The sequence below is a fragment of the Diceros bicornis genome, chromosome 17 (genome assembly GCF_020826845.1).
Source record: "Diceros bicornis minor isolate mBicDic1 chromosome 17, mDicBic1.mat.cur, whole genome shotgun sequence".
NCBI classification, from domain to species: Eukaryota; Metazoa; Chordata; class Mammalia; order Perissodactyla; family Rhinocerotidae; genus Diceros; species Diceros bicornis.
Genome location: NC_080756.1, coordinates 53,265,799 through 53,289,120, shown reverse-complemented (window position 1 = coordinate 53,289,120; position 23,322 = coordinate 53,265,799). Strand labels below are relative to the sequence as shown.

General features: G+C 37.4%; 1 protein-coding gene across 8 annotated transcripts in view; it reads left to right on the top strand.

The window, feature by feature from the left end:
- The window catches only part of RIMKLB (ribosomal modification protein rimK like family member B), a 78,923-nt gene extending 65,253 nt beyond the window's left edge, over positions 1-13,670 (top strand). For 3 of the 8 annotated variants that reach the window (XM_058558857.1, XM_058558854.1, XM_058558856.1), the window contains exon 6: positions 233-4,195. In XM_058558857.1, the coding sequence (XP_058414840.1) occupies positions 233-696 (464 nt within the window). In that variant the 3' untranslated portion in view covers positions 697-4,195. Of the gene's footprint in view, positions 1-232; positions 4,196-4,565; positions 7,668-12,507 lie in introns of those variants that run through there. The other 5 variants (XR_009222593.1, XR_009222594.1, XR_009222595.1 and 2 more) reach the window with 5 other exon arrangements.
- The last annotated feature ends 9,652 nt before the right edge of the window (positions 13,671-23,322 follow it).

Here is a 23,322-nt window from a genome sequence, read left to right as displayed (position 1 = left end):
AAAAAATAGTGTATTGAAAAAGTACTAAGTCATCAATTCTTTGAGAGACTGGGTTAAAAAGAGATTCTCTAATGAAGGAAACTTAGACTTCAAAGTCCCAATTTTACACCAGAATTACACCTTTGTTTTCACTGCTGATTGAGAAGAAAGAGTTAGCCTCAGAGGCCAGCTTTAGTTTTATTTGAAAAACCTGTAATTTTGGTAAATTTTTATTTTGTTTCTCTTTTGCCAGGTGGCGTGGGGATGATGTGCTCATTGAGTGAACAGGGGAAGCAGCTAGCTATCCAGGTGTCTAATATCCTGGGGATGGATGTGTGTGGCATTGACCTGTTGATGAAAGATGACGGCTCCTTCTGTGTCTGCGAGGCCAATGCAAATGTAGGTTTCATCGCCTTTGATAAGGCTTGTAATCTAGATGTAGCTGGTATCATAGCGGACTATGCCGCCTCCCTTCTGCCCTCTGGCCGGCTCACCCGGCGTATGTCCCTGCTCTCCGTGGTGTCCACAGCCAGTGAGACTAGTGAGCCGGAGCTGGGTCCCCCAGCCAGCGCTGCTGTCGACAACATGAGCGCAAGTTCCAGCTCTGTCGACAGCGACCCTGAAAGCACGGAGCGAGAGCTGCTCACCAAGCTCCCAGGGGGCCTGTTCAACATGAACCAGCTGCTAGCCAATGAAATCAAACTCCTGGTGGAGTGACTCCACCAGTAAATAATTAACCAACAAAACCCTTGTAAAACTTTCTTTTTCTTCTTTCTTTTTTTCTTTTTTTTTTTTTAAACCAACTTGCAATGCTGTTCATGGAAGATGCTCAGGAAGATGAGAAAATTGAGTAGGATTAGTTAGGAGAGAAGAAGAGGGAGATAGCCTAGACCTCTGCTATTAAGATATTACTTTCATTTACAAATCCTATAGATAAAGAGACAGAAGAGGTGAGATACAGAAACTTGTCAGGCTCTTGTAGTTACCCTTTTAAATTACTCAAAAATGTATATGCTCTCAGGCCATGAAGAACATACAAGATTTTTTTCATGGTCTCTTTTGTTTTTGTACAGTTGGTATAAATTTCAGAGTAGCGTAACTTCACATTGTGTTGCAAAGATTTGTAATGGGTGAGGGAAACATCTACCTAAAGTACATCAATTTTTTAATACAAATCTGAAAATCCTACCTTTACCATATTGGCTAGCAGCTTTATGTTCATAGTTTATGAAATCTTGAGGGATTTATTTGTTTTTTCCCTTAATTTGGGTGGGAGGGATACATGAATATGACTCAATAAAGCTTTTTAATGACAAAATTGGCATGTTTGCATGATAAGGGAAATGAACAGTATTGCAATGTCTGGTATACAAAATAACATTTATTCCAATGTAGATAAAATTACACTAGTTTAAAATATGTGCATTGACTTGTATTTGTTAGTGTTTTAGTCTTTTTTGAAAGATATATGCTCTGTTAATGTTGCATTTTTTTTTAATACATGCTAGTCTAACATTCCCTGATCTATGCCTGCATCTTTAACAATGGCCAAAGTGAAGAAAATGCTACCTTTTTTGTTAACAAGACGCTGACTTGAAACATGTGCATTTAAAGCCTTTTTTTTTTTTCCTTTTTTCTTTTGGTGGTTGGGCATTTAAAGAATAAGGACAAGGACAAATATTTTGGGGGGGTCGAATCAAGGGCCTATAAGTTCTCAAGTATAAAGCTGAAGTGATTTCTAATACCAGTGTTATATATTTGCATTTTTCACATTTTAGGAGAGAGTATAAGTGTGTGTGTGTGCACGCATGCATGTGTCTGTGTTTTGCTTTTTGTTTTCACCAACCAATCAAAAAGGATAGATTCTAGACAATGGAGCATGATGGGAAACACAGCTTTTTAATTTAAAAAACAAATGAGTTGCTTTCATAACTAAACTTCACTGAGGTAGAGGTACTCACCTAAAGACGTAAGGAGAATAGATGCTCCTTATGCCTTTTTGTTTATCTGTATGTTGTTTGATTTTTTTTCTTTGGTTCTAGACTGTTCAGTGTATAATTTATTCAAGGCTACATGCTTTTCTTCAATGCTTCTGGCTGTGCATTTTCTCCTATTACACAGGTTTTGGGGTGGGGTGGACTGAATGTTTTTGTTTGGGGACTTATTTAGCAGTATCGAGTCTCTTATAGCCCTACTCTGAAGCCTTCAATACTCTCCACTCTTCATATTCCTTTACTTTCTGAATTTATGAAAGCCCCGAAACTGCATATAATAGGAGCCTTTAAAACATGGGTAAAACTATCCCAATGATGGGTTTGGAAGGTGTGTTAAGGAATGGAGATGCTCCAGAACTCAACGTAATTTTTTTAAACAGCAAGTTCCATCTCCCTACAACCCTCCGAAGCTTTTACCCGAGTTCTTTCTTGCCTCTCCAGTGCTTTTTTTTCCTTCAGATGGACCTTAAACATAATTTCTTGGACACTACTAGAGAGACTTCGAGGCAATAATAAAAGATCAGTATTAACCAGCTCTAACAGAGGTTTGATCATGCTTACTTGTACAGCTTTTCCCCCATTTTAAAAAGGAATGTAATAAAATTTGTTTTTTCCATAGAATTAAATAATATTAAAATTGGAAGGTTGATTGTTGGCAAATAGAATAGTACCTCTAACTGTGCAGTGTCTCATTTCACCTCAGAAAAAGATACATAAGAGGAGTTTCTAATTTATTTTAGGATATTCTAATCTCATCTAAAAGAATGTGACTTGCACAGGGTTATTGTGGGGCTTACATACATATATAAGTACCTCTGACTTATTAACAGAAAGAAATACTTGGTACTTCTTTCACTAAATGACCATACTTTGGAGGATGCATACCATTTGGGATAGAGAAATAAATGAAGGAGAAAGAACTGCTTAATTAAATCATCATTCATATGTTTGTGTAGAGACCATCTGGTTGCCACATAAATTATGATACATACACTTTGAATAGTTACATATCACATGTACATAGATTAATGAATTTTAAAACACAAAACACCCTCTCTGATGAAAAACTCAAGGTTTGTGTTGGGTGGGATAAAGCACCAAGAAAAATGTAGGTAGCCTTTAAAAACATTTTACCAAATTAACCAACTGTATCATAAAAAAATCTGAGATTATTTCACCTTTAGTTTTATTTACTATTTATCCATCTTTTGTGCATTCACACTATATTAAAACATAGCTTTGTCAAGTTATTTCTGGATCCTACACTCACATGTTAGAATGAAAAGGGCAGGAATGGTCATGTTAGACTTTAAAAACATGAATATCTACTTGACTTCCCTCAAATATTAAGGTAAAGAATATGAACAAATCATTCCGGAAGAACCCGAATAAAACAGCCTAGATATTTAAGTGAAAGTTAAATATATATTCATATTGTTTAATAACTTTTGTATAATCTTTATTGCTATTATGAGAGGTAAAAATGTATTTATCAAATGTGTATAATCATTATCTTGCCAAAATCTGAATTATTGTAAAATTATTGTGTATTGTTAAAATTGTAATTCTGAATTGTATTTTGAAAGTAATTCTTTCTGATATTGCTTTTATGTCACCATGTTGAAAACTGGACTATACACACACAAACACACATAAATATGAACTATTTTATTTAAAGTTTTTAATAGTTTTTTTCTTTTTTGATGCCTAAAATTGATTGGTCATTTCTGCTGGCTTTTATTCCACTGAACTTTGAAATCTTTCTGTATATGCTACCAATAAGAAAATACCCTGGAACATTAGAAAATCCATCAAGAGACTTGCTTTCCTCAAGCACTTGATCAGACTTTTGAGAAGGTATCGAAGGCATTGAAAGAAGTAATTGACTTTCAAAATCATCTCTTCTTTTTCTCAAGAAGAAAACGATGGAAAAATAAATTCTCTTCGTTCAGTGAATCCCCAGCTTGGGGTCTGGGGAGCTTAGACGTTGTGAAATCAAATCTGTGTTACAATTTCTTCTGGCTCACTCTTTTTGAGAAGGTTTATGGGCTATATGGCTGGTGAGACACGATCCCCTCCTAAGAAAATGTAGGTGCTCAGACAGGTAACCTCTGCTGCTACTGTTTTTATTTGTTTGTTTGTTTGTTTAATTTGATTTAAAATTAGTTTTTGTTATACTAGGATATTTTAAAATGTAATATATTTCAGGATTTATAACCAGGTTCACTGCTTTCTTTCTTTTTTTTCTTAAACAAAACAAAACAAAGTTTCATTTAAGATACATTTAGGCGCCTTTGAAGCTTGGATTTTGGAATGTTTCAGTAGTGGACAGAAATCTGCTGTTGGAATCGTCTAGTCTTCCAGGTTTAATTTGAAATGTTTTTAGTTTTGTTTTGGATTTTTGTGTGATATTTTATTTCCTTTATACCAATGTCTTTTGCCATGCTGTTTTGGGGTGGCTGCCTAACTCTAGTGAAAATTCTTTCTATATTAACGCAAGTTTGGTATTTTAAATTCCTTAATGTTTTGCAGTTTTAAAATTGTTTTTAAAGAAATATTCTAACTGCTTGCACTGTTACTGTTCTTTACCAGCCTTTTCAGGAGCCAAAAAAACAAAAACAAACAAACAAAAAAATACCCAGAGAAAAAACTTTCCTTCTCCCCCTTCCTGATGATGAGTGAGAAGTATTGAGAACTTTCGGGGTCAGTGCCCTTCTAAACTCCCCTTCCCCCATAATGCAGCTGTATAATGAATGGTAAATGCAGCGGTTTGGATTCAGGCACAGCCCCAGCCTGCTTGCAGGTAATTTGACTCTTCCTCTTTTCTTTCCATCCCAAGGTTAACTTTACTTTCTTTTTTTAAAATTTCCTTTCTTTATGTACTTTAAAGGCAACCATGAGTTTGTAATAACTCTCATTTTAAACAGTAATGCATAAATATATGTAGCAAATAATTTGATTAAAGAAGTTTTGGGGGTAAAGTTCTTATTGATTGGGATGAACACAGGACTTTCTTTGGGGATTTGCTTTAGCCATTTAGATGACTCCATTCCTTGCATATATGTCTATAATTAAGTATTCAGAGTGTGACTTTTTTGGCTTTGTTTTTGTTTTGGGTTTGTTTGTTTCTTCCATTGTGCTACTCTGGCTTAAGCTTTTTCAGGGGTTGGTGTTCCGAATACACAGTGAGCTCACAGTATAAAGACATCAATTAGGAGTTGACAGGTATGGAAAACTAGAGTTTTGAAAAGGTAAAATTAGGTTCTAGGTTATATATATGGTAAAAACTCACCATAACATTCACTTGACCTTAGTGCTTCTCTTTCTGTGACATCATTATGGAAGTGAAAGGGAATGGTGAGACAAAGATAATAGAAAGCATTTGTTATTTTAAGAGCAGCGTGATTTCAGAACTAATCATTTTAGCATTTCTGAGACACTAGTTCTAACAGAGATGAGCAGTTTGAGATTGTCATAAAATAATGGTTTAAACATTCAAAAATTACCGGTTTGAACAGGTTGGAGGACATCTCTGAAGCACAAGATCATTAAGGAGATGAACTAAGGCCATAAAACAAAGTTAGTGGCAGAAAAAGGAATATTATGTCTATTTTAATTGCCTTCCTTTTAGTTAATATACTATCTCCTCCTCTGTCTACACCAATCCACCTAGCCTTTCCTCCTTTTTCCTATCCTTCCTCAAGTTTTAGCTCTAATATGCGTTATCATTTTGAGAGATGATGTTCTTTCTAATAGGTAGAAGTGTAGTGACAGTAACCAGGACCTTTTGAAGATATACTTCTGTATAATTTTATCCTGTGGCTTTGGATGTCCTATCCAAAGAGGCTATAATCCAATAAATCACTAGTTAGTGAATAGGAAATCCTGGCTTGTAATGCTGTTTCTATAGCTGAATGCATAAAATAAATCATTAACCTGTTTTGTGCTTCAGTACACTCATAAGATAGGAACAGTCACTCCCCTAAGCATCTTAAGACAAAAATATTTATCTGTTGAACTGAAGTTTACTAACAAAGGAACCCCAATGCATTCCTTCAGGAGTTTATGATGTCTACTAAAAAAGGCTTGTGCAGGAGAACCTTGTTCTCTTGCTGCTTAGATTGGCCAGCATTAGGATATATGGACTGTGCGATTTCATGGGATGTGGAGAATTTAGCAGTCTCCATTCTACTGCCCCCATGAGGATCACTGACTTGTTAAGAATGATCTTGCTTTCAGATTTCACCATATTCACTTATTAGATGGGCCTTATATAGCATATATACCTGGCTGCTATTGTGGGGTTGGGGAACATGAGGGGTGGGGTGAATTGTTGTTGTTTTAGGTTTCAGTCAGACAGACATCCCTGTGCCCCAGTTCCCAGAAGCACAGCAGGCCTCTAGGAGCATCCGTGGGAACGGCGCAGTCCTGACATCACCAACTCTTCTGCTCAGGCTCATCCCATATACAGAGGTCAAAGGGTGGGGTTTGAGATCGGGGGAAGGAATGAGAAAGTAGAAACAATGTCACTGCATTGCCACTGTTGACTAGCCTTTGGTGCTTATGTCAGTGTTTGTTTTGTTTTTTAAGTTGGCAAAACTGTACATATTTTTATTTGGGGGTCAAGATATTGGGATGGTGGAACAAAAACAAGCCATTACTATTATTACTAGTTCATTATTGGATACTGTTCTTTAGTAGCTAATACAGGATAAATTTGAAACCCAATGACAAGGAGAATGGGAATAGAAATGAGTCTTAGGATTTTGACAAGCAGAAAACATTTATGTGGTATTAATTTCCAGTTCTATAACTGCTATTACATTTGTCACTCTCTCTCCCTTTTTCGCCCTAATTCTTCCATGTATGTATACAGTTTGAGGAAATGTGCATTTGTGGTCAGTCCTTTTAAAAGGACTTAATAAACTTACTACTCTTTTGCAAAAAATATGCCTAGTGCTTATATGGGCATACAAATGCTACCCTGTTTTAAATGTAGGTGGCGTATGTGTTCAGAGCCATTGGGCAATAAGCAGTCCAGAGCATTGAAAACTCAAGCAGGTAAAGCACCTGGCACCCTTAGTTTCTAGAGTTACTTTTAAAAACCTCCTTTATGGCTGCATCCTCCACAATTCTTTTGGTAGTCTCTGAACTTAAAATTTGCAGGAGTTGCAGACTACCTAGTTGAAATTTTAAATTACGCATTTATCCATAAGATTGTAGGGATAGATGAAGAAGGAAAGTGTAACAGAAAAGAAATGGCTCCTTGAGATGGCAACTGCTGAGTGTCTAAATCTTTCCACTTTTTTTTAAATTTTTTTTTATTTTCTCAGCTTAGCATGAACGTTGATCATACATTGTTTGATTTTCTGTGATTGGGGTTTTTATTGTTTTGACTTTTGGTGGGGAGGTCTTGGGGAAACAATAAGGAAGTTCGTGCGCAGGTGAAAATATGAAATGTTAAACGAGAATTTTTCTGTTTAATCTGGTGTAATAAGCAAGAACTTTTTCTATATACCCTTCTGCTGCAGCAGAGAAATAAACTGGTAGGTGGCAGCAGAAGAAGGAGTTCTTCAGATTGATGGCTACTGAAAAATCTGCATAGGCGAAGAGATAGAGCATAGCATACCAAGTGAAGCAAAGGGGGCAAAAAATGGAAACAGGACTAAGATTTCTGGATTTTGACTCTAAATGGTAAGTTATTTTCAACTAAGAATATGTTTTCAATCTGATACCAGTATTATAGCAAGTAACTGTAGTGTGTAATCATAAATGCCTGTAGGTTCTTGCCTTAGGATGAATTTGTCCTAACTAGGGTACTATCATTCTTTACTTTGAAAAAAAATTAGCAATATGCAAAATTAGGGATTTCTCCCCAGTATATTGATCAGTGTGAACCTTTTTTTCAGCTTTATTGAAGTATAATTGACAAAATTATAAGATATTTAAAATGTACAATATGATGATTTGATACACATATACATTGTGAAAGGATTCTCCCCATCGACTTACTAACACACCCAATATGTGAACCTTAATGATGGCAAAAATTATACCATCTCGTAGTAAATCTGAATTTTTAAAAATCTGCAAGATAAATGAAATGTGCGTTGTTAACCATTTTGTAGGAATAAAAGTCTGTCCCCTTTTTAGTGGGAGTACTGGGAAGATAACAAAAGTAGGTAATTTGAAAAAATCATGGAGTAAAAATGATCTTTTCTTCAATCGGCTCTTTTCTATCCTGTCCCATTTCCTTGTCGCTGTGTCTGCTCATCACTTCCACTCTCTGTTCACCTTTCCCTCTTGCTTGTTTGTCTCTGCTCTTTGACTCTTCTTTCTTTGGTTGTGCTTCTGCCTCCCTGTCTTTGTATCTGTCTCACCTCAGTCTCTTATACTTCTCTCTCTCATTCATTCTCTCTGAATTTTACTTTTCCAAGGTTGCCATTTCTCGTCTCTGCCTGCCTGTTTTTCTTTGTGTGTGGGTGCGTCTCCTCTTTTCATTTGCATTCTTTGTGTCTGTATCTGCTGGGGTAAACAGCTTTATTTCCTTTGCATCAACAACTGCCTTCAGGCACGTGGGTCAGAGTACCAATGTTGTGATTCTCTACTTTTTAGAAGTTGGTGAGGCTGAATAGAAGAAATCAAATGATATTTTGAAGTCCCTGGAATTAAGGAATGTAAATTTCAACTCCTAAATTTATAATAAAATACAGACCTGTTTACTCACTCAACCACTTGTTTATTTTAACTATAGTATCTTTTTTTTTTTTTTGAGGAAGATCAGCCCTGAGCTAACATCCATGCTAATCCTCCTCTTTTTGCTGAGGAAGACCGGATCTAAGCTAACATCTATTGCCAATCCTCCTCCCTGTTTTTTTTCCCCCAAAGCCCCGGTAGATAGTTGTATGTCGTAGTTGCACATCCTTCTAGTTGCTGTATGTGGGACGCGGCCTCAGCACGGCCGGAGAAGCGGTGCGTCAGTGTGCACCCGGGATCCGAACCCCGGCCGCCAGTAGCGGAGCAGGCGCACTTAACTGCTAAGCCACGGGGCTGGCCCCTAACTATAGTATCTTTATTGTCATGGCAGCCAAGCTGTTTAAGATCCCTTAGACAGAAAGAAAAGACATACGGTTCTTAATCTTATCTAGACTTTTAACTTCAAATTAACTGATTTTTAAAGTTTCTTATGAAATCAGAAAATGAGCAAAGTAGTATTTTATAGACATTTACTAGAGAAAATCAATTTTTTGAAATTGAGATATAATTGACATATGACATTATACTGGTTTCAGGTGTACAACATAACAATTTGATATTTGTATACATTGTGAAATGATCACCACCAGTAAGTCTGGTTAACATCTGATCTACTGTCTTAGCAACTTTCAAATATGCAATACAGTATTATTAACTATAGTCACCATGCTATACATTCTACCTCCATGACTTATTGATTTTATAACTGGAGAGAAAATTAATTTTTAGTCTTTCAGTTAAAAGTAGCTGATCTAGGGGCTGGCCCCGTGGCTTAGCGGTTAAGTGCACGCGCACCGAGGCACCTCTTCTCCGGCCGTGCTGAGGCCGCGTCCCACTTACAGCAACTAGAAGGATGTGCAACTATGACATACAACTATCTACCGGGGCTTTGGGGGAAAAAAAGGAGGAGGATTGGCAATAGATGTTAGCTCAGAGCCGGTCTTCCTCAGCAAAAAGAGGAGGATTAGCACGGATGTTACCTCAGGGCTGATCTGCCTCACAAAAAAAAAAAATGATCTGATCTGATCTAAATCTTTTTTCTAAGATACATATGTGAACATTTTAGAAATATTTTTGTTAGCTTTCTTAAAGTAGCACACAAATAATTGTTTTCAGGTTTTGTAAATGGTAAAAACAGGATATCCAGAGGAGAAATTATTATTTAAAGAAAAGGAGTCCTGACTCATTCTATTTATATCTGCAGTAACAGATTGAGCTACCAGCCTGCAAAGGCCTGCTATAGAAATTTAGAATTTTAAGCTGGAAAGCTTAGAGGTTATATACTATAACTTTGAATTTGCTGGTTGGGAAACTAAAGTTCAGAAAAGATGATAACTTGGCCAAGATTACAGAGGCAAGACTAGGACCCGGGTCTCCTAACTGCCAGTACAGTGCTCTTTGCATTATATACCATGCATCCTTCAAATTCTGTAGTCACTGGACGAGTGAAGTGTTCTGCAGTGAGAGCTGTGTGTCAAAGAGTTTTCACTTTTGTGCTTGTGGTTATTTACTACAGGGTGGGGAGTCGAGTCAGAGAAAGGGTATTAAGACAAGCTGTGGGTGGCCATTTTAGATAGTTTGTGTGGAGAATTAATGAGTACATCGGGGTTTACAGGGTTTGGTAATGAAAAGGTTTCCCCTGTTAAGGCAAAATGCAAAGAAGCCTTCAGGTTCGTAGCGATTTCTGCTCAAGGGAGAAGAGGAATGGGTTCCTTAGATCTAGTATACGATTCCTCTACCTCTCCTCTTGCTTCCTTCTGTTCCTATTCTAGAAAATGAATCAATCCACAACAAGCATAAAACTTTATATTGTTCTTAAATTCCTTTTTTTCTTGCAGATTTTTAGGCTAGCGGTGGGGGAAGTGGATAGTTAAATGGGACGATTGTATATACTTGGATAATAGGATCAATAGTAACGTGAAACTAGAATAACTATCATTGTCTAAATATATGGTGAATTTTGTTTCTTTTTTCTAAAACCATGTAAAAAGAAGTCATCTTATACTAAAAAATGTTTATCCTAATGCTGAATAACATTTTGTATATTAGTATGGAGCATAATAATACACAGCCGCAGTTAATATAGTTAGAATTTCTAAATTTTTTAAAAGTTTTGTCTTAATCACAAATGTTGGTTAGTATATAGAGATGTCAGTGCTTTAGAACTAAAAGACGACGACTAACTTGAGTCTTAGTCTGAACCAAAATTTATTGCTCATTGTATGTGTAATTTATTGAAAATGTAGCCTAGAGCAATAGAGTAAGAGCGTTTAAGTTTAATTTTGGGGCTGGCCCCGTGGCTTAGCGGTTAAGTGCACGCGCTCCGCTGCTGGTGGCCCGGGTTCGGAACCCTGGGCGCTCACCGACGCACCGCTTCTCTGGCCATGCTGAGGGCGCGTCCCACATGCAGCAACTAGAAGGATGTGCATCTATGACACACAACTATCTACTGGGGCACAACTATCTACTGGGGCTTTGGGGGAAAAAAAATAAATAAACAAAATTATTAAAAAAAAAGTTTAATTTTGTTCAGGCATTTTGGTACAATAATTTTACGTTTTATTTTGTGTGATGTTGTATAAGAAGTGTTTTTGCCTTGATTTTTTCCTCTTGGTACAGTTTTTCTGACTAAAATAAAACACAATTGTCTATATTATAGGATTGTTAAGTAGTATTTCTGACCTTTATATATAATTGTATTTTTTTGTGTGTGTGTGTGAGTAAGACTAGCCCTGAGCTGACATCCGATGCCAGTCCTCCTTTTTTTGCTGAGGAAGATTGGCCCTGGGCTAACATCCACGCCCATATTCCTCTGCTTTATATGGGACACCGCCACAGCATGGCTTGACAAGCGGTGCGTCGGTGTGTGCCTGGGATCCAAACCCGTGAACCCCTGGCCACCGAAGCAGAGTGTGCGCACTTAACCGCTGCGCCACCAGGCCAGCCCCTCCTGTATTTTTTAATTAATATGAAGTTCAGTGTCTAAAATTGGGTTGATTTTTGTAAAATATAAATTATCTCTATAGTACAGTTTAAATTAATCACTAGGAAAATATGCTCACTTGGATGTGTAACTGAAATAAGTCACAAACGTCAGGGATAAAGAAAAAAGTGTTGGGCTGGCCCCGTGGCTTGGCGGTTAAGTGCGCGCGCTCTGCTGCTGGCGGCCCGGGTTCGGATCCCGGGCGCTCACTGACGCACCGCTTCTCCGGCCATGCTGAGGCCGCGTCCCACATACAGCAGCTAGAAGAATGTGCAGCTATGACATACAACTACCTACTGGGGCTTTGGGGGGAAAATAAATAAATAAATCTTTAAAAAAAAAAAAAAGTGTTGACTTTTGTGCTGGCAACACCTTGATGCAGTAGACAATATGATGGATTTATAAATTGAACTGTTGATTCTTCATTCAGTAGAAAGAACAAATCCCAGGGAGTTAGAAGGAAGTTTCTCCTGAAGAAGGGTCAAGCATTTGGGAAATAAGGTTGTGTCTATAAACCAGTCATAGGTTTAAGCTTTTAATTTTTCATGATAACATTAAATGTCTTCAAAGTCAGAATGAGAGTATACCTTAATACACCTTTTTCAGCTGAGATTACCCAGATAAAGTGTGGTAATTACAGAAAAACTGGTTGTGATATTTTTGGTAATCTAGATAATTTGTAATATTTTATTGTCACATTAGTTAATTTTCTATCTTCTTTTGTTTTCTCATCCTAATTATAAACACTGTTTATATCTGTGATTTAAGTGTGCTGTATGTGTTTTTCCCCTGCAGGTTCTTTTGAAGTAACCAGTGATCCTTTTTGCTTATTACCTCACTCACAGACTGGATGAAGATAGATTTGATGGCATGTTTTTCCAAATGGAGGATAGAAATACACAGAACAAGGAAGCAGTAGCTGTGACCTGTTTGAGTCAATGTGTTTTTTAAAATAAAAACACAAGAATTGGAAATGAGATAGCGTGGAGTGTGATTTGTTCTCTTGGCAGCTATTTCTACCCACTCCCTCATCTATGCATTCATTTCAATCCATATATCTAGACTTGAAGTCTAGCTCCACGTGTGTCATTCTCTTTATTCTTTTCTTTTTGCAAGACGAAACTCCTTTGGTTCTTGACAGACTGATGGCTCCATAATATATTCTAAAATGAATATTCCTTTTGGCACATATACAGGCACTAAAATATGTATTACATGGATTTTCCCCTGCGCCTTTCATCATGCTTTATCTGTCCATGCTAAATAATTGTTGCTGTTTTTGTTTTATCTCTGAAGAAATGCAGCCTTTTTTCTGTTTCACTCTGACAAGGCTCTGGCACACGCTCGTCACAGCATCGCTCGCTGCATTTTAATGTTCTTGTGGCTAGAGACCATGTCTGATCTTGTATATTTGAACTGCAGGGGTTCTGATATATATATATGTGTGTATATAGAGGCAGCCTTAGTACTTTTGACCAAAAATGGACTTCGTAGTCAGATATTAATACAAATTCTAATTCTATTACTTACTGGTTACATGGCCTTTGGACAAGTCAGCCTCTTCAAGCCATAGGGGAGTATTTGTAAAAAAACGGGAGTAATTGTACCTATGTTACTAGGTTAATGTGTGAGGATTAGCTATGGTATAATGCATGTATGTGCTTAGCACATAGTTGAGTATTGAATAAACAGAAACTATGTTTTAATTCTGTACGTTTTGGCTATTGATATCTTATGCAAGAGCTACTGAATCTTTTCACCTCAGAATTGGAGTCTATAAGGTTTTCTTTCTTGATTTCCTTTCACTTTTCCTATTTAAGCTCCTTTCACAAGATCTTATGGTTGGAATAGTATGTGTTTTGGCATTTCTCCTAATCTAGATTGATTTTTCCTTATCTCCACACTCCATTGGCTAACTGAGCTATTCTGTATAAGAAAAAAACCTTTTATCTCATTTTTTCTCTGTGCTTTTTTCCTTGTCATCTCATAACGAAAATATTTTTTCTTGTTCCTAAACCAGGAGAATTAAACAAGTAAGGAATACCAGGAGAATTAAACAAGTAAGGAATATGCATACTATGTACTATAAGGAATAATTTAGGATATTATGGTTTGTTTTCCCAAAAATAATTTGAGGTGACTTAACAGAGATGTATTAAAACAAATGGAGAAGATCGGGATGAAGCCAAAATAGAGGGGAAAAAAAAGTGAAACAAGGGTTAAAATCATGCAAATGCATACTATCAGGTCCTGTACATTTGCTTAAAGGTGGAACTAAATTGGCAAAGAGTGGAATAAGATCATTAGAAGATTTCTGCTTAAGATAGAAGCACATTGCACAGGAAAAGCAATATCTCCCAATCCTGAGATATCCCACAATGCAGATCAATATCATGACGCTAAAATACAGTCCAATAAAGGCAGTCCAGTAAGAAGTCCTCTTGATGGTCTGAGCTGATCCAATGATAAAAATTTAAAATTTTCTCAAAGTATCGTAGAACCACCTATATCATAATCACTTGGATTGTTTGTTTAGAATATAGATTCTAGGGCCCTAGACCTGAATTTTTGGGTTCCCAGAAATATGCATTTTGACAAACTCCTCAAGTGACTTATTCATACTAATGTTTGAGAACCACTACCCTAAATCTTGTCAGCACTGGTGCCTTTAAGAAATACTGCTCTGGGGGCCCGCTCCGTGGCTTAGCGGTTAGGTGTGCGCGCTCCGCTGCTGGCGGCCCGGGTTCGCATCCCAGGCACGCCCTGACGCACTGTTTCTCCAGCCATGCTGAGGCCACGTCCCACATACAGCAACTAGAAGGATGTGCAGCTATGACATACAACTATCTCCTGGGGCTTTGGGGGAAAAAAAAGGAGGAGGATTGGCAATAGATGTTAGCTCAGAGCCGGTCTTCCTCAGCAAAAAGAGGAGGATTAGCATGGATGTTAGCTCAGGGCTGATCTCCCTCACACACACAAAAAAACAAATACTGCTCTGGAACTTGGCAAACTTACTCTGTGAAAGGACAAATAGTAAATATTTTAGGCTTTGCCATCTACATGTGGTCCCTATTGCTTTTTTTAATGTATCTTTTAAATAACCCTTTAAAAACATGAAAACCGTTTTTAGTTCGTAAGTTGTACAGAGCAGGCTGACTGCCACTTTAGAGGAGTGGGTGGATTGAATGTACCTTAGGCAATGATCCGTGAATTATTCTTCTCTAAATTGAAGCTTTGTTAACAGTAGAGTTTGAGGATATTTGCTGTGGTAGGAAAACGGATGTATTGAAATTCTATGACCAACTGAAGGCTGGTTGTATCAGGTTTTCTTTTTTTCTTGGCTTTATTGAGATATAATTGATATACAAGATTATATTTAATGATTTGATATATGTACATATTGTGAAATTATTATCACAATAAGTTTAGTTAACATCTATAACGGTTACAAATTTTTTTCTTGTGATGAGAACTTTTAAGATCTACTCTCTCAGCAACTTTCACGTATACAATACAGTATTGTTAACTGTAGTCACCATGGTGTACATTATATCCCCAGAACTTATTCATCTTGTAACTGGAGGTTTGTATCTTTTGACCACCTTCACCCAGTTCCCCCCTGCCCCCAACTCCCTGCCTCTGGCAACCCCACCAATCTGTTGTCTGTGAGATTTTTCTTTTTTTTAGGTTCCACATATAGTGAGATCATGCCGTATTTGTCTTTCTGTGTCTGACTTATTTCACTTAGCATAATGCCCTTGAGGTCCATCCATGTTGTCACAAATGGCAAGATTTCCTTTTTTGTGGCTGAATAATATTCCATTGTATGTATATACCACATTTTCTTTATCCATTCATCTGTCAATAGACACTTAGATTGTTTCCATATCTTGGCTATTGTGAATATGGTGGATATTGTGCTGCAGTGAAACATGGGGGTGCAGATATCTCTTTGAGATAGTGGTTTTGTTTCTTTTAGATATATACTCAGAAGTGGGATAGCTGGATCATATGGTAGTTCTATTTTTAATTTCTTGAGGGACCTCCATACTGTTTTCCATAGTGGCTGCACTAATTTACATCCCCACCAGTGGTGCACAAGGTTTCCTTTTTCTTCACATCCTCACCAGCATTTATCTCTTATCTTTTTGATAACAGCAGTTTTAACAGGTGTGAGGTGATATTTCATTGTGATTTTCATTTGCATTTCCCTGATGATTAGTGATGTTGTGTACCTTTTTATGTACCGGTTGGCCACTTGTATGTCTTCTTTGGAAAAATGACTTCAGTACTTCTGTTTATTTTTTAATCGAATTGGTTGTTTTTTTGCTGTTGCGTTGGGTGTGTTCTTTATGTATTTTCAGTATTAACCTCTTGTCAGATATGGGATTTGCAAATATTTTCTACCATTCTGTAGGTTGCCTTTTTATTTTGTTGATGGTCTCCTTTGCTGTGCAGAAACTTTTTAGTTTGATGTAGTCCAACTTGTTTATTTTTGTTTTTGTTGTCATCGTTTTTGCTGTCATATCCCCAAAACATTACTAAGACCAGTGTCAAGGAGCTTACCCCCTGTATTTTCCTCTTGGAGTTTTATGGTTTCAACTCTTATATTCAACTCTAATCCATTTTGAATTGATTTTTGTGTATGGTTTAAGGTAGGGGTTCAGTTTCATTCTTTTGCATGTGGCAGTCCTGTTTTCCCAACACCATTTATTGAAGAGACTGTCCTTTTCCCAATGTATATTCTTGGCTCCTTCTTTGTAAATTAATTGCCTATATATGTGTGGGTTTATTTCTAGGCTCTCTCTTCTGTTCCATTTGATTTATGTGTCTGTTTTTATGCCAATACCATACTGTTTTGACTACTATAGCCTTGTAATATAGTTTGAAATCAGGAAGTGTGATGCCCCCAGCTTTGTTCTTCACATCAGGTTTCCTTGAAGAATTCTGAGTGGCACATCTCTAGGGGAACCACATTCCATCCCTTATACTGCACAGATCCTCTTCACATACGTTTGGGGAGCAGTTCCTCCACAGTTCCATGAGCCTCTGACATAAATGCTACGTTGCATCTTTCCCTCCCAGTGACACCTGCAGTACTGTAAGATCTGCCAGATTATGTGGCCCAAGTTGCAGGGTTATTTGCATTGCAGCCTGAATCTTCTACAGAGCCTTTCTTGCTCTAGGCCCTACTCAAACCAAGTAGCCTTTCATATCATATGGGCTGGAATAGTGTTTCTAGATGGAATCTAGAATCTAGAGAGATCCACCAAGTATTGTGCTTGCTTCCTTGTATCAGGTGAAGCAAATGTAGTAAGCTGTCTTGTACTTTGAGGGGATATTCCAGTATGCCCCTCACCATTGGTCTTCTAAAAAACTTTATAGGAGTGACAGATCCCCAAATCTTTGTAGAGTTTATCTACTACCCTCTGGAACACATATCTCAGCAAGGCCTCCAGTGTGCTAAACTACCTTTTGCTTATTTTGTCCAATCAGCGTGATGTCATTGATGTAATGCATTTATGTAATGTTCTGTGGAATGTTCAGAGTGTCTATAATTTAGATTATATCATCAAAGGTGCGAGGGTTAACATATCCCTGGAGCAAAACTAAATGAATATTTTCCATTCGCTTTGGATGCAAACTATTTTTGGTCCTCTTTCCTGATCAAGATAGAAAAACAAAATGCGTTTACCAAATCAGTTGGTGTATATTATGTACCTGAGACCTACCCCTGCTTTGTGCAGTCATTGGCTAGGAGTAAACCAGGAAGAGAGTGGCCTTGGTGTGAATACTGAGCCGGATCCAAAAGAGTGGCAGCTGGATGCTGGCCAGCCAGCTACATTTTTCACAGCGCGTTTTAGGAGAGGTCTGATTGAGAAACCTCTATGGCTGCCACATTGCTCATGGTAAACAAGTAGTTCTTAAGAAGAGAATAAACTGGAAAGTCAAATCCACCGACACTCCTCCCCCTCCTCTTCACCTTACTCTCTGGGGGGGGGGGGGATCACTGTTAACATTTTTTTGCATATCCTTCCAGAATTTCTAAATTCATTTATAAGCATGTCTTTTTTTCTTAACCCAGTGGGATCATGATATAAACAGTGTTCCATAACTTCACAATGTGTCTTGACTATCTGGCCTTACCAGTAAGTGTACTGCTGCCTCAGTCTTTTAAACAGCTACATAAAATTCTATTATTTGCTTCTGTCATAATTTATTTCCTTAGCTTAGTTACATGAAATATCCCAGTATTCTTACAATAAATTTCCCCTCTTTGTTTAAATTTGTTTCTAACATGCAACCAAAGAATTTTAATATCAGAAAAGAGACTGAGAACAAGAAAAGAAACTTGATTTGACAATTTTCTTAGAATAACCAATTGAAAACTATTTGAACACAAATTGAGCATTGCTAGAGGTAACCCTTTGGGGGAAAAGTCTGTATACTGATGGTAAAAAACTACTTGGAAAACTATGGAGAAGCTTTCCATGGTTATTTCCAAAGTGAATCCCAAAATTTGGTCATGTGATTAATGATCAAAGGATGAGGAAAAAAGGACATGAGTTGATAAAAAATAAAAATAATGGCTTGCTTCCACAAACCAGGAGATGTCTTGGACTGACCTGAGTGGCATTAGGTCTAATGGAGGATAGCTGGACCATAATAGGGATGTGGTAGGGTTAAAGAATTGCAAAGTTTAATTAACATCTAGGGACTATAAAGTGCCAACAAGAATAGTAAAGTCATTTGTACCAGTTCAATAAAATCAATTGAGTATTTAAACACACCTTCAGGGAATATGTTCAAAATCCATATTTGGCATAATTAGGGTATGGGATTATAATGAAAGCGGAAAGAAAAGAAAGGCTACCAACCTATTCAATATTTCCAAAACAATTTTTATAGTCTTTAATTTCACTTCAGTATATACTCCACTCCATCTCTAAATCTACAGGAAAATCCACTTGCGTGAAAACACATGCCAATGTTAACCAGCCAGAAACATTAAATATATATTTGCTGGCACAGGTAATCATTTTATAAATTCAGTTTGTGTGTAAGCAGATGAATTAGCATAATTCTAGTCATCTTGATGTGAGGCTTCTCTGTGCCAAAGAGTCTGAAGCATTATATACTGGGCCTGGTCTGGTTTGAACAGACGTGACTTGATAACATAAACACATTATCCCCAGAGCAGATCTATACAGATTTCCCAGTTCAGGGAGTTTGCAGTGAAATCAACTAATAAGTGAGACCAATCAAATCTGTTACTTGCCCAATAGTCTCTAATAACCCTAGCCTAATCGTTTGACAAATATCGTCATGTATCGTGAGCAGAGTCAAGTTAGAACTGAGTCTAAATTTCAGCGTTAACACATACTGGTTCTGCGATTGTGGGCAAGTTAACCTCTCTATGCACCAATTTTTTTTATCTGCAAAAGATGATGAGTTTTTCTTTCATTTAAGAGTAATCCTAGTAGCATTTGGACCATAATTGATACTAAAGAAATGCTCTAGAATTTCTCTCTCCCCTTTGCACCGAAGGATCATAAAAGAACTGTAAGTGATAATCTCTGTCTTTCACTAGCCTATAATTCTGCGGAGATAAGGAAGAAAAATACTTGTGAACAATTAAATCGGCATACTGTCAAAGGCAAAAAGGCAACCCACAGAATGGGAGAAGATATTTGCAAATCACATATCTGATAAGGGATTAATATCCAGAATATATAGCAAACTCTTAAAACTTAACAACACAGAAAGAACTCTATTCAAAAATGCGCAAAGGACTTGAATAGACATTTCTCCAAAGAAGATCTACAAATGGCCATTAAGCACATAGAAAGATGCTCAACAGCACTAATCACTAGGGAAGAGCCAATTGAAACTGCAATGAGATATCACCTCACACCCCTTAGGATGGCTAATAACAAGTGTTGGCAAGATAGCCCGGATACACATAAAATTAGTTTCCCATAAGAATACAAGAGTGGGGCCAATTGTCTTCCCTAAAAAGATGTAGAAGAGATAATGAATGGAATGGAGATGATTAGGGAATATTAGTATAGAAACAATATTATCTAGTTTTACTTGAGACAAATAATATTTAAAAGATTAAGACATAGATTTAGAGGGCCGGCCCCATGGCTTAGCGGTTAAGTGCGCGCGCTCTGCTGCTGGCTGCCCGGGTTCAGATCTTGGGCGCGCACCGGCGCACCGCCTCTCCGCCGTGCTGAGGCCGCGTCCCACATACAGCAACTAGAAGGATGTGCAGCTGTGACATACAACTATCTACTGGGGCTTTGGGGGGGGGGGAAAAGACCTAGATTTAGAGAAATTAAGTGACCTTCCAATGGTCACATAGTAGCAAAGCCAAAATAAAAATAAACTAGGCTTTTGTTAACTCTTAGTCACTGCTCTCAGAGCGGGGATTTCAAGTGTTTTGGTCTGTTTTATGATGATCTGGTAAAGGGAAATCAATTGGAATAGCTCTGGATACTCAGGAAGTAAGACTGAAATATCTCACATTACTTATTATAGTAGGCAGAATTCTGAAACAGCCCAAAGATTCCCACCCCTGATGTACAGGCCCTGTATAGTTGCCTGTCCTTGAATGGGACCTTATCCGATGCAATGATATTCCCAGGATTAGGTTATGTTATATGACAAAGGTAAAGGGATTTTGCAGTTGTAATTAAGGTCTTTAATCAATTTAAATTAATCTAAAGGAGATTATCCTTGGTGAGCCCTACCTAATCAGGTGAGCCGGTTAAAAGAAGATCTAGAGGACACAGAGACAGGAGAAATCAGATTTGAAGCAGCAGAGACCCTCCCGTTGGCTTTGAAGGAACAAACTGCCATATGGAGAGGAGAGGGCCATATGGCAAGGAACAGTAAGTGACCTCTGAGAGTTGAAGCCCTCAGTCCTAACAATCACAAGGAACTGAATTCTATCAACAACTAGTGAACTTGGAAGAGGAACCTGAGCCTCAGATGAGATTGCAGCCTGGTGAGACCCCAGGCAGACCTGTGCCCAGACTCCCAAACCGTGAAAACCATGAGATAATTAATGTGTGGTGTTTCAAACCACTAAACTGGTAGTTTGTTATACAGCAATAGAAACCTAATACAAGTATCTTTATAGTAAAAATATTTATATAAAGTAAATATATTATTAAATATATTATTTTTATTATTATTAAATATATCTATATAAATATTTATATGTTGTACTTATTTTTATATTTACACATATTGTATTTTATATTTTTATATAAATAATAATATATATAAGTATATTTTATACTATAAAAATATTTATAGTATATAGACTCTGGCAGAATTGTGCTGCCTTGTCTGATGGTGGGAGATCATGTACTGGACGTAGCTTATAGGTTCACAGGCAGAGGGGTTTAGTGTAATGAATGACTTAGGGCACTAGCATTGTCTAATGGAAAGAGCACTGGATTGAGAGACAGGAAATATTATTCTGTGCTGGCTCAGCTGCTAACTAATTGAGTAACCCTAGTAAATCACTTAATTTGCGGAGACTTTAGTTCCCTCATCTGGAAAAGGAAAGAATTAGACTGGTTAATTCTGATGTCCCTTCTATATTAAATGTGTCAGTTATAGGTAGGATGTAGTTAAACCTGGAAGGGAAGATAAATTTCCCAAAGTGGTGACATCTAAATATTCAGGAACTAAAATGTATTGTGTGCTCACAGCTAGAGACCAGGTCAGAAAAGAGAAACAGCAGAGACAAATTTATGAGAAAGATGAGGGCTGAGGAGAGGGAGGGGGAATGAGAGAACCTAAAGGAGCAAAGTCTGAAAATCAAGGAAGAAGAGTTTCTAAACGCAGCTGGATGTGAATTGTGAGAAATTGAACTCGCTAATTTATGGCCAAAGGATCACAGGCAATAAATATCCTGTACCTTTTATAATTCTCTGGCCTAAATGAGAACACCAAGATAACTACTACCCTGAGGGCAAGAACATATTGTAGAGCTTCTGTGAGTACTACATGCTGCTCTATCTTCTGCAGACAGAGACCTCAGCCCGCAAATAGTCGCCAGGTTCAAAATGAGGTGGCCTGATGCATAGAACTCCACCCACTGTCAAGGCCAGGAGAATTGGTATTGGCAGCTGTCACAGAGTAAGAGGATGGAGGAACTGCCAGGTAGTCTTTCTAGTAAGACGTATATTTGAAAGAAAGATGAGATCTGACATTATGAAAGAAGATTGAGTCACGGATATGTTTTTCTACTTAATGACAGCTGTAAACCTTTTGTATTTCAAAGATGGATCACAATATGTGGTTGAATGTACACACAAAGATTTAAAAGGCCTCTGGGATTCATTTGTGCTTTCTCCTGCTTTTACTTGTACTGTATAACTAATCTCTTTAGTATATTGAAGGAAGAAGTTTCTTTTTAATTCACCAGTTGTATAGGTAGGTAGACAAATACTTTTAGAAAAAATTGCGTTTTTTTTTTTTAATTTAAGAATGATGGTGGGCCGGCCCCGTGGCTTAGCGGTTAAGTGCAAGCGCTCTGCTACTGGCGGCCCGGGTTTGGATCCCGGGCGTGCACCGACGCACCGCTTCTCCGGCCATGCTGAAGCAGTGTCCCACATACAGCAACTAGAAGGATGTACAGCTATGACGTACAACTATCTACTGGGGCTTTGGGGGAAAAAAAAAATGGAGGAGGATTGGCAATAGATGTTAGCTCAGAGAAAAGAATGATGGTATTGAAACAGTTCTGGAGATGGTTGGTGGTGAGGGATGCACAACAATGTGAATGTACTTAATGCCACTGAATTGTACACTTAAAAATGGTTAAAAGGGTAAATTTTATGTATATTTTACTCTACGTTTTTAAAATTAAAGAAGAGTTTGCATAACAGTTCTGCTATTAGTTTATAAGGTGTCCGTTTCACCACATCTTCATCAGCATTAAAAATCTTGATAAACTGATTTTAAAAAAAAGATTGGTGTCATATAGCAAGTCTTCAATGAATTCTAGTAGGAATGATGTTTTCCAAGTACACATCCAAACTCCTCTTGAAGTTCTGGTACTAGACATTGTCGCCCTTTGAAATCATGTTTTTGAAGCATTTCAGGCTGAGCTTAATATCAGGTCCTGCTTCCCACAATTTGAGTCACCTTATCCTCATCTCAGCCTAAACTCTAGGTTAAATTCTGGTCTTTGGTAAAACACATTAAATATCTTTTGTCCAACAATAACACTTGGCATCAAATGACCTTCGTTACTGCCAAAACTCTGATATACTTCATTTTTGGTAACTGGATTTTTGTTTTGTCTCCTGTGGCTGAGTGACTGTTTTTGAAACCTTCCTAATATCCTAAATGCTCTATGATTGGGCTCAGACTTTCATTCAATAAATATTTAAAGGGTCTACTATGTGCCACACACTATTTTAGGTGCTTGGATTAAATCAGTGAAAAAAAAAATCCTTGACATAATTTACTTTATAGTACAGTAGGGGAAACAGTAAATAATAATTTATTAAGCTGGAAGTGTGCCTGGAATGTTTGAGGAACAACAATGAGGCCAGTATGGATAGAGCAGAGAGATCAGTAGTA